This window comes from Mus pahari, chromosome 17 (assembly GCF_900095145.1).
Source record: "Mus pahari chromosome 17, PAHARI_EIJ_v1.1, whole genome shotgun sequence".
Lineage (NCBI taxonomy): Eukaryota > Metazoa > Chordata > Mammalia > Rodentia > Muridae > Mus > Mus pahari.
The window spans coordinates 68,026,916-68,038,813 of NC_034606.1; the positions used below are offsets into that span (position 1 = coordinate 68,026,916).

Consider the following 11,898-nt stretch of genomic DNA (forward strand, 5'->3'; position numbering starts at 1 on the left):
TAGGAGAGGAGAGAGGGAGGGGGAGGGGAGGGGGAGAGGGAGAGGGAGAGGGAGGAGGACAGAGCTGGGGACCCATATGGGGTACAGAGGAAAGTAGAAGCCATGAGAGACTTGGGGAAACATCCATGTGGGGAGATGGGTAAGATCTGGAGTAGTATAGGTTTTCACTTGAAATGAGCAATTTGGAAAGCGGATGCCTAGTTCCTTGCAAACATATCCCTTCCTCAGTCAGGAACACTTTTTGTAAGATTTGTTCCTTCCTTTCCCATCCACCCTACCTACCTCAGAGGTACCCCCGCCTCAGCCTTTTCTCCCTCTTAGTTCTTAAACGTCAGTCTCCCTAACATATGTTTCAGGAACCCATGAGGCATAAGAGAGGGGAAGTTTGAGAGAGAGAGAGAGAGAGAGAGAGAGAGAGAGAGAGAGAGAGAGAGAGAGAGAAGCTTCTGCAGGCGAATGGAGTTAACTGTCCACTCCCTCCACCCTTGGAATTAGCTTGCCTTTTGAATCCTCCAGTACAAACAAATGTGTTATGCAGGAAATGCAGCCAAAGCTGGGGGACAAGTTCCTTCTGATATAATGAACAGGCTATTTCTCTTATGATTGATTCCTTTAAAGGAAAGAGGTCTGAAGTGGTGAGCAGGAAGAATTAAAGTAGATGTTTAGGGTAGAACTTCCTTACTTGGGAATGAAAACACATACGGAGTTCCCTCCTTTTTCTGCCCCAAATCACCTGGGGGTCAGGTGAAGGGTGATACTTGAATGGGTTCGCTGCCCCTGTTAGAAGGTTTTCATTTGATGCATAGCTCTGGTTTCCAGCAGTTGTTGATGATGAGGCTGAGTGCTCCATTCTGTCAGGAGTTTGTCCAGCTCACATCATCTAGACAGTTCTGATTTTTAGGCTCAACTTGCTTGAGAATATAGGCAGACAGGTAGAGAAAGGAGACTGTCTGGAGGCAGGTCTTTATTGTCTCAGAAGTGGAGGTAGGGGAAGGGAAAGTGAGACTTGTCAACCATCCCTTTCTTCCTTCAGTACCACCTATGATTCACTATGTCCCTGATATGCTTGGCCTGTGGCCACAGGCAGGCGGTTCTAAGGGATTTAAATAAAGGGCTGAGCAGACGGTGGCTTCTGTATTGGTACTATTTACAGAATGTGTTGCTATGACATGTGTGGGGCATTTGTGAAAAAAATGTGCCTTAGAAAAACAAAAAACAACAACCCCCCCCCTGAAAACAGGAAAACAAACCTTCAAAAGAGGTCTAAGTGCTTGGGATGGGAGTCATGATTTGAGTTACATCCTGAGAACTCAATTCTGAGTACAACGAATGAGAGATCCAGGTATCAATGGGTCAGTCTTTATTGGTGCCTTGTATATGTGCTCAGCCCTAGGTGAAACACTAGGAAAATGAAGAAAAGTGCAAAGATCTGTTTACAGTAAAGGGAGAAAAGGGTAGGAATTCTGTTAGTCACTAAGGTTGGTGCTTTACACATAGTCTGATATAAGTATCACTGCCCCCTTTTTACAGGTGAGAATCCTGAGGCTCAAAGAGGTTAAAACCTTTAGACACAGGCACTAAATGATGGTGGTAAGATTTGAGCCAAGATCTATCTCACTTCCAAAAGGACCTCTCCCTTTACTATGCCACAGGATGATTAAAATGTAGACTCTGTTTGGGAGGAAGCCACATGTTTTGCTTCCCCTCTGAAAAGACAGCTAACACCAGTGCCGCCTATGGTCTGTGCTTGGTCAATAAAGCAAGAAAGGAAGGAGAGATGAGTTGAGACTGATTCAGGGAGGCCTACAAGACTTGAATTAAGCTTGAGGGGTGCTCATAACTCAGATGTAAACAGAGAAAAGAGAACAACATTAGAGACTGAAAGGACTTGGACCAAAGCATGAAAGAGAGGAAGCAGTAATTTGAGACAAGTGTGTAAGTAACCTTGGCCACACTGATTAAATGAAGCATTTAGGACAATAAGGTTTTCCTTGAATGCTAAGCAGTGTGTGTGTGTATTCATGTGGGTTTGTGCATTTGTGCGTATGGGTGCATGTACATGTGTGTCCTCAATTTTTCTCCACCTTATTTTGTGAGATAGGATGTTTCATTTAACTGGTAGCTCATTGATATGGTTAGGCTAACTGGCCAGTGAACCCCAGGATCAGCCTGTCTCTCCACTCTGGACCCAGAGCTAGGGTTATAAATGTACACTACCATGCACAACTTTTTTTATGTGGGTGCTGGGATTCAAATTCAGGTCCTCATGTTTGTGCAGTAAATACTTTATTGACAGCCATCACCACAGCTCCATAAAGCATTTTTGCCCTTTGCAGGCTACAGAAAGCTGTGAGACGACCATCTAGAAAAATAACAGTAAACTATAAGTTAAAATACCATGACCTAGGCTTCCTGGCTGCTGGTAACTTTGACCAAGCACCTCTCCTAGAATTTCTCTCCAGGATTTTGTTTTGTTCTCTATCAGGTCACCCTGAGTGTCTTTGAGCTGGCATGTGCTGCAGGGGTGAGCTGTGACATTGACCCAGCCTTGGTAGCTGCCATTGCCAATCTGAAAGCTGGTAAGATGGAAAATGGGCAAGGAATGGCTTGTGCCCCACTTTGGGCAGGTGGAAGGTCAAATTAAAGAAGGCTTTGTTTGGGGTTGTGAATTTAGATGATATAAGATGGGATGTAAGACAAAGTATAGTCCCTAACCTTCAGAAGATGCTCACAAAAGTGATTTAGGTTTTGTTGATCAAGCTGAAGAAGACAGTTCTGAGTGAGAGTCTCTTGTTCAACAAGTGCTCAGGAAACTTATGATGAGGTTGGGGAAATAAGATCCATGCAAACAAATCAATGAGAGAACAACTCTAGATAGCAGATGATCTCACACTAGGTTGTGTGGAATGACATCCACGTTCCCCACAGTGATCCTGTGCACCTTCCAGTCCTTTCCCAGGCCCACTCTCACATGTTCCGCTACACGTTTCTGTGATTTGGCCCATTTGTTGTTATATATACCTCAAAGGGACCTGAATCTAGGGATTGATATTAAGCTCTTCAAATTTGTCAGATTCACCCATTTTCTCCTCTCTTGATCAGTGAGAATTTTCTCTCTCCTCTCTGCCTCTCCAGCTCTTGAGGAAGCTGACAGGTATCCTAGGATGCCTGTCAGTAGAGCTCTTGATGGGAGTTTTGCTCTGCCATGGGCTTGGGCAGGGCTCTAGGATTTGAGCCTCACTATAACTGGGTACTTCTGTCTCCTTTAGTCACTTTTAACTTGTCTACAATAGATGCTAAATCATGTTAGAGATATTTTTGCACACAACTATGATTCTGTGAAGTAGGACCCTGTTGGAGATAATTCCAGTTTGCTGACCTTACTTTTCCTTGTGTCGCCCCAGATAACTCATCCCCTGAAGAAGAGTATAAGGTGGCATGCCTACTCTTGATCTTTCTTGCTGCTTCCCTCCCACTCCTTGCCACTGACCCTTCTTCCTTCTTCAGCATTGAGAAAGATGGTAAGTAAGATGTAGATTTGAAGGAGTAGTGCTATTCAGGTTTCTGCTGGAGAGGGAGGTAGACTAAAGATAAATTACTTGGAACATATAGACTTATTTAAGGGTGTAAATATCTGTTTCAAAAAGCATTTGAGAATGTGTGCATAAAATTATATTCCAAAAAATACCATAAGAATGTACTTCTTCTAGTCCCCAAATAACATTTAGTTGTTTTGGTGTCAATTAGGGTGGTCCAGCCTGTGGGAGGGAGGGGAAGGGAGAAGGGAGGGAGAGAGAGAGAGAGGCAGAGACACAGAGATAGAGACAGAGACAAAGACCGACATAGAGACAGAGACACAGAGGAAGAGAGAGATAGAGATTTTTCAGGTAGGGCCAACCTGGGCTGTTCATTTTGTCATTCTCTTTGTCCCTCCTCCTTCCATGCTAACCTAGGCTACAACAACAATATCCACTGTTTGACCAAAGCCATCATTCAGGTGTCTGCTGCCCTCTTCACTCTGTACAACAAGAACATTGAAACACACCTCAAGGAGTTTCTGGTGGTGAGTGGAAGTGGTTTGACTTCGTCTTCTGTAGAGTCTAACCTCTCATGTCATAAGCAGGAAGAGTCGAGGCTTTTAACTTTCCTGACAGCTGGGTCTTCAGCTTCTGTCCAGATATTTGGGGAGATGATTAGACAATGAGAAAATTTTTTGCTATGAAGTCCTCTGACCTCCAGAGAGACAAACATTTGAGGCCTCAGTTTTCTCATTTATAACCTAAAGAGATTAAACTGATTTGTGATTCATCGTGTTGGTGCACATCAGAATATCCTAAGGAGTTTGTTAAAATAGACTCCTGATCTCTACCCCAGACCTCCTAAATTAGAATACAGAGTGAGGCCTAGCCTCGTGTTTCTAATTTGGTCTCCAGGAGATCAGAGATACATTAAAGTCATAGCAATCCTGAGTTTCACACCCTCTAAGGGCCTTGCCTACTCTGTACTGTCATTCACCCAGTTTTCATGCTTGGGTTTAAATCATGAAACACTAGCATTCTCAACAAGTGGGCTCAGATTTAGGATCTTACTTTGTGAACACTTAGACTGAGTTTCCAAGGCCTGGAGTTTACGACCACAGTAGATTCTGTGTAGATTTTGTCTGAAACTCATAGAACATGATTTTAGTCAATGTTTGACTCCTCGTATCACCATTGATATTAGTTTTGCCCCTGAAAAAACATTGAATAATATTTTCCTTCTATAGTTGAAAGAGGCCCTAGAGTTTTCCACTCTGGATCCTTGTAGAGGATTTCTGTCCATATATTCTGCCTCATGGTCATTACCCTTATGCTGAGCAATCAATCTCACCAATGAGGAGCCTCTTCCTTTGTGAAGCATGGTCTTGACTTAATAATTATGTCCTTATCTTTCTCCTTCCAGAAGGAAACAGCAGATGACATTTTTTTTTCAGGGTGACAGCCCCTTGGGAGATGATATGAGGAGAATACTAAGACCACTATTTGAACCAGAGGTTCATCCTCAGTATTGGGGTACAGAGTCAGCTGTAAACAGTCAGGTGGCAGAGGTGTCTAGAGGCTGCTGATGAAAAGAGGCTAATCTCTTTGTGCACAACATTACCAGCCTTTGTTCTAGGTTCTTCTCTGCCCCTTGTGCCCTCTTTCCTGGCATTTGATGAGCTCCTTTTGTCTGCACTGGCAGGCTAAGCCAGTGGGATTTATTTTGGTTTGCAGGCAACGTGTGTCTCTCAAACCTAGGGACCTGTTACTTTCCCACCATGAGCTTTCAGGAACAGCCTGGCACTTCTTAAGGCTCCTCCTTGATCTTTTCTTAAGTTCCTGTAGCCTGAGGCTGTTCTATTCTGACCTCTACAAAAATCTGTTTCTTTATAAATGCTTCCTCTGCAGGTGGCCTCTGTCAGCCTCTTGCAGCTGGGCCAGGAGACTGACAAGCTCAAAACCAGAAATCGTGAATCCATTTCTCTGCTCATGCGCTTGGTATGTATCTTGTTTAAGATGGTCTGGGAACAGAGAGAAAGGGCCAGCAGGAGATTCTTTTTTAGGGTCTTTGGGTCCCTGCCATATTATAACCAAAACATTAACTAAGAATTTAAGTCTGCCTGGTTCCTCTGGATCTGTGTTCACGTTTTGGTGAACATTCTAGATTTGTCCTGTGATCCCAGAGCAGAACATTCAAGGACTTCTAGGCACAATGGGACGTCTCTTGACCCTAGTTCATGGGTCCCTTGTCTTGCAGTACTCCTGAGTTTGACATGGAGGAGTGCAACAATGTCCTTTTGGGGTGGTTGTTCAGTATGCTTTTGGCTGTCTCCTATAACTTCCTACCAGTGTATTTCTTGTCTTCAAGGATACTATGAAAAGAATACTGGATAGTACAGAGAGGGCTTAAAGGAGTTTATGGGGCTCACAGGAAGGAATTAATTTTGGTTATAAGGCAGGGAGCTTGGTAAGGCCATGAATCAGGCAGTTCATGCTCATCCCCTTGCTTTTCAAGCTGTGTGCTTGCCTCTAATTTGGCAGAAAGTTCCTGGAGTTCTGACTGAGTTGACTTTAATGTGATTTCCTTATGACCTTGTTTCCTTCTTCAACATATTTACTCACTGTTTTCATCTGATCGTCTGATCCTCCAAGTTGGGCAGGTAGGGCTGCTGGGTCTGTCTAGAGGCCCTGCCCTTACCCTCTTCTTCCCCACTTCCCCACTTACTTTTCTCTGGCCTAGCGGGAGAGGATGTGCCCCAACTCATAGGACACACTCAGGATTTGTATGGTATTAGAGTTCTCCAGCCCACCCTACTGGGATGGACAGTGGATGTACCTCTGCAGCTGAGATGTTCAGGTAGAGAAGTCTGTATGTATACAGAACCCCTCGAATGGGATGGAAAGAAAAGGAGTGCTTGACTAAAACTGAGTTACTCTTTTGTTTTGTTAGGAATAGAACTCTGATAAGTCTAAGAGTTGAAAAATATTTTACACTCATTTGTGTGTATATATGTCCAAGCCGTGGTGCATGTGTGCCCTGAGGACAACTTGCAGGCGCTGATTCTCCTTCTACCATGTGGGTCCTAGAGATCCAACTCAAGTCTTCAGGCTTAGTAGCAAGTGTCTTTACCAGCTGAGTTAGCACTCTGGTCCAAGTCTAAACATTCTTTTGCTTTCTTCTTTTTAATTAATTAATTAATTTTACATGCATTGGTGTTTTGCCTGCATGTATGTCTGTGTGAGGGTGTCTGTAACCTTGGAGTTACAGACGGTTGTGAACCGCCTTGTGGATGCTGGGAATTGAACCCAGGTTGTCTGGAAGAAAATTCAGTGCTCCTAACTGCGGTGCCATTTTTCCAGCCCCAGTCTAATCATTCTCAGCTAAGTCTTAGACTTCAATAAATAAACAAAGATATATTTTAAAACTATGACAAAATAGATTTATTTATTTATAGAGAAGTTCTCATATGTCCTGGGCTGGTCTTGAACTTGATATATAATCATGGATGACCTTGATTTTCAGGTTCTCCTGCCTCTACCTCTACAGTGCTATTATTCCAGGCATATATCACCATATCCAGTTTATTTTTAAATTTAATTAAATGTGGTGTATGGGCTTAGAAATACAGGCACAGGCATTCCTGGGACCCGCCCCCTCAGGATCCCTTCTTTAAAGACTAAGGCCTTGAGTGGTATCTATGTTTCAGTCAGAAGAAAGGCCTACCCATTTTTTTTTATTATGATGGGGGAGAGAGGGGGTCGAGAATGAACTTGAAGTGTGCACATGTGTGTAGGGTGTGTGAGGGCTCCAGGGAGGAGGACTGCTCTCTCTCCCCTCCCTCCCCCTCCCTCCCTCTCTCTCCTTTTCCTCCTTCTGTCTGTCCTTCCTTCCTCCCTCCCTTCCTTCCTTTCTGTCTCTCTTTCTCTGAGACTGTGTTGCTCAGTCTAACCTCGAACTCAAAATGTCCCTGCCTGAATCTCTGAGTGGTAGAATTGCAGATGTATGTCTTCAAGCCCAGCAAATACAGCACTTTATCCAAGATGGCATGGTTAGCATTAGGAGACATTTGAGGAAGTGCATGGTAGACATTAAGTGCTCAATTAATGGGGCACTCTCTCAGATTGATACTCACTTGTTTCAGGACGACTTAAGCCTGCCTCTGGAAGGTGGGAGGTGACTGTATTGTGAATTGCCTACTAGCTCCACCTCCTGTGCCATGATCTCCACCCTCAAGCCTGCCCTAAAAGATGGGGAGGTTCCTGCCCTGGCAGGAGCAGAGCCAGGACCAGGCACATTTTGCTGAGGTGAAGAATGAGGGACTAGCTGCTGCAAAGCAATTTAAATGCAAATGTTTCCACAGAGAAATTGGAGATGATTGCAGGGAAGGCACTGTGTTCTGAGTTAAAAGGCTATTTGTGTAATCCCACAATCTGACCAGCACTTCCCTCCCTGGGGTCTTCCTGTTCTCACTGTCCAACGAGCATGGCCCACTCCAGGGTTGACAGCCTGTTCCTGGCATGGGTTCCTGGGGAAAGAGGTGGCACTCTCAGAATCAAGAACTTAGATGTCAGAGCCACATCAGATCCTGTCCATTATCTGAGACTTAAAGGTTGATAGTAGAGAAATGGTGGAAGAGCAGAATGAGATTCAGGTTATATAGGCTGATTTGAGACTAGAACCCACGTCATTGGGCCTCCAGTCTAGGGCTGTTCTCAGTGCCATAGAGAATAGGAAGCCATGGACCAGAGGCTCTTTTGTGAAGCTGTCACCCCGACTGCATCTGCTGCCTGAGGGTTGGAAATTTCAGTAAACAAGGAACTCCCTCTGTTACTGGACTTTGGCTTGGGACTTCAGAGTTTATTTTTTGTTAGTTATTTTTTTAATCTTAATTTTTTATTTTAATTAAATTAATTACATAATTAATTATTTAATTTAGGCAAGGTTTGCTTTGGAGCCTTGGATAGGCTGGTATGTGGCCCAAGCTGGCCTCAATCTCATGATACTCCTTCTGCCTCGGCCTTGGGTTGGGACGGCAGGCATGAGTCACCACGTCTGACTGGGCTGTGGTTTTGACAGAGGATTTTCTTTCCTCCAGGCTATGTTGCTGCTCTTTTGAGGCCATTGTGTGCACTGTGTGTGAATGGGTTTGCAAACAGCAAAATCTTTCCGATGTAAAAACTTGAAGCGTCTTTGGAGAGAGGTAGAAACATGTGACACCAGGCACGATAGATTCTCGTTCCTTAGTGGATATGCAGAACTTGAAATACCAGACATATCGGGGAAGGCCCACCCTGTGGATCGCCAGAAGATGTGGGACTCCTCTCCAGAACATGATTTCTTGAGTGAACAAGTTCTAAGGAAATACATCCTGCTTCTCTCACCCAGATGCAAACCCAGCTCATCCCTAGGCTGTGCTGCCGTTTTGAGCATATGGCATCTCTGCCCATTTTTACAGCCTTACTATCACCCTTAGTCTCATCTAGGCATCCGTTCTATCTTCTGTTTAGCTATGGGGAATGCTGGAATTGCCACAGCATAAAAGCTTCTAATTAAACTAATTAATCATGCCTGGTCCTTTACGTAGCATCCTTACTGCTCCCCGGGTGCTGGCTGGGAAAGGGAGGAACCGGTGGCCCAGTATAAGAGGACCCATGTGGTTTTACCCCACCCCACTCGCCCCCCCCCCCCCTGCAGTGGTGATTGTTTCCCTGGCTGTAAAGCTTTGAGATGAGTGAGCACTGCCGTCCATCTTAACTGTGCTGCCCATCTGTGATTTAGTATACAGAACAGGAGAAACTCTAGGAAAATGGTTGGTTTGTTTTTCTTTTCCCTTGCCTTCTGTTTCTGTGCCCTTTACATTATCCCTGATGGAGGGGATGGGCCATTGAAATGGAGCTCAGGAGGACATTCTGCCTTGGAGAGCCAGATCAAGAACCAGAGTAGGGGACAAGGGAGTCAGATCTGCTCACTTTGACCTCTCAGAGCTGCAAAGGGCCTAGGACCCATATGATGAAAGCCATGGTCAGAGATGCCTTCTGGGAGTCCTCACCTCTTGGCTGTATGTTTCAGGTGGTGGAGGAGTCACCCTTCTTGACCCTGGACATGCTGGAATCCTGTTTCCCTTACGTTCTGCTACGCAACGCCTATCGGGAGGTTTCCAGAGCTTTCTACTTGAACCGCCTGCCAGCCAGTTCCCACTAAGGGCCTTTTGGAGGTGCCAAGAGCCATGCTGCAGTGAAAGTTGCAGCCATTTCTTCAAAAGGGGAGAAGAGTGGGAGGGAGCCCAGGGAGAGACAGGTCAGGCCCCACAGCTGAAAGGGATAAGGAGGAATATCTGGGGCTGAGGACAGGCTGGGGCCATGGAGGACGATTTATAGATAAAGGAGTGTGGAACCACATGTATGGATTTTTAACCGTGGGGCAGGGGTGAAAAACCAGTGACCTATAAACATATTGTGTATCTTCTGGTGACTCCAGCTTCAACTCTGACAGGCATGGGCCTCTCCGACCTTCATCACTATTCTAGGATAATGTTGGCGGGCAGAGATGATCAATCATCATATTAAACCATAATGAGCTTATAATCCTCCCGCTGGAGCTGCTATTGTCTCCTGCACATTCATTAGGACGATTATCTCCTCTCTTCCTTTTCCAAATGTGTTCAGCAAACGTCCAGCCTGCTCCTTCTGCAACAGAGCAGCACAGGCACCCACTGCTCTTTCAAGGGCTCTTGGTCCATCTCCCCTTGACTCCATTCCCCACTGGGGCAAGGGGAAAGTGTCTTCCCAAGGTATCGTGGCCAGCTTACTCTCCTACCTACTGTGGGTAAAAAGTGTATCTTCCTCGTCCTCACCGTGCCTGCTTTTCCTTGTGTATCTCCACAGCCCAGACCAGAGGGGCAATCCAGATCACCTGACAGCCAAGAGAAACAGACTTAAGTGGGTTTTTTCCTCCTACACCATTAAGGGGAGGTATTCTATCTCCTAATGGGTGGGACTAACTTAACCCCTAATCCCCTTGTCAGCCTGAGTACAGTTGTTGCTCCAGGCAGGGACTTCTCTTGTAGATCTTAAATTTCACATACCTCATTAGGTCAGAGGACCCAAGAGTAGGGATCCTTGAGGGAGTACAGGCTGTTTCAACTTAGCCCTTTTCTGCACTAATTAGAATTTCAAGTGTCACAGAGCCTAGGGCATTTAAGATAGCACTAACTGCGTTTAGTAACTCCGTGGCAGAAATCAGTTAACCCCATCCTTCATTCACACAGTCATTGCCAGGGAGGCTGGAGTAACAGATCATATGTGTCACAGGTCCTGAATAGTTAGAATGGGAAAATATAATTAGCCACTTGATTAATTAGGGTCGTGCCCATGCTTCCATTATGAAAAGGAAGCAATTGTTGGCTTTCAGCAAAACCATCCAGCTTTCATTAAACCAGTTTGATAGCTGTTTTGGGATTGTGTGTGGATGTTTGCTTTTTATTTCTTCAGACCTGGGGTTAGCCAATACTTCCTTCACTTGACACACATAATCAACAAACATTTTTGTTAGTAACAACTGTCTGCTCTTTAGGATAGAAGCAACAGAGACTCTAGCTTCATGCTTCAGCTAATTGTCCTTCCTTCCTATGAAGAGGACATTATGTGCAAAGGGGTAATTCAGTGCTAGACTAGCTGAGACCGCAAGCACAGCTGATGAGGAGAGAAAGGCTCAGGCATATCTGATCAATGACACCTCTTCTCTTTTCTCTTGATTCAGGGTCTTGTTATGTAGTTCAGCCTAGCCTCCAATTTATAATCCTCTCATCAGCCTCCCAAGTGGTGGGATTCTAGGCATAGAGCATTATACCCTGCTGACCCTTCACTTTTGTACCTCTACTTGGTTCTTCTTCTTGAGGGGGCAAAGAGACCCCTTCTTCATGTGTATGGAGAATCATTTACAAAGAACCTCCCAGAGGATAGCTAGAGAGGTAGGTGATAGAGATAGGAAGAATGTCCTTTTGTTAATTAAAAAAAAAAAAATCAAGATCTACATGTACTTGTAAGACATAATACAGAAAGACCATGTTGTCTACCCTCACACAATTTCACTCAATGGTAACATCTCATAATACTCTAGTTCATGGTCACAACCAGGATAATGGGGCATTAATATAACTCAATGATCTCATTTAGGTGTTCCAGGTTTACTTACACTGGTTCCTTGTGTATGTATGTGCAGCACTATCGTGTGCAGGCTTGCAACAGTCAAGACACAGAGTAACTAACTCTATTACCACACAGATTTTATAATCACCCCCATTTCTCTCTTGCAACCCACCCACATCAACAGATTTGTTTTCCACTGCTAAAATTTCGCAATTTGACATAATCTCCTTTC

At 44.7% G+C, this 11,898-nt stretch overlaps 1 protein-coding gene across 1 annotated transcript in view; it reads left to right on the plus strand.

The window, feature by feature from the left end:
• The window catches only part of Nckap1l (NCK associated protein 1 like), a 46,011-nt gene extending 35,911 nt beyond the window's left edge, over positions 1-10,100 (plus strand). Inside the window, exons 27-31 of the mRNA XM_021217421.2 lie at positions 2,486-2,579; positions 3,405-3,521; positions 3,954-4,063; positions 5,427-5,516; positions 9,589-10,100. Coding sequence (XP_021073080.1) covers positions 2,486-2,579; positions 3,405-3,521; positions 3,954-4,063; positions 5,427-5,516; positions 9,589-9,720 — 543 coding nt within the window. The 3' untranslated portion in view covers positions 9,721-10,100. The remainder of the gene's footprint in view (positions 1-2,485; positions 2,580-3,404; positions 3,522-3,953; positions 4,064-5,426; positions 5,517-9,588) is intronic.
• The last annotated feature ends 1,798 nt before the right edge of the window (positions 10,101-11,898 follow it).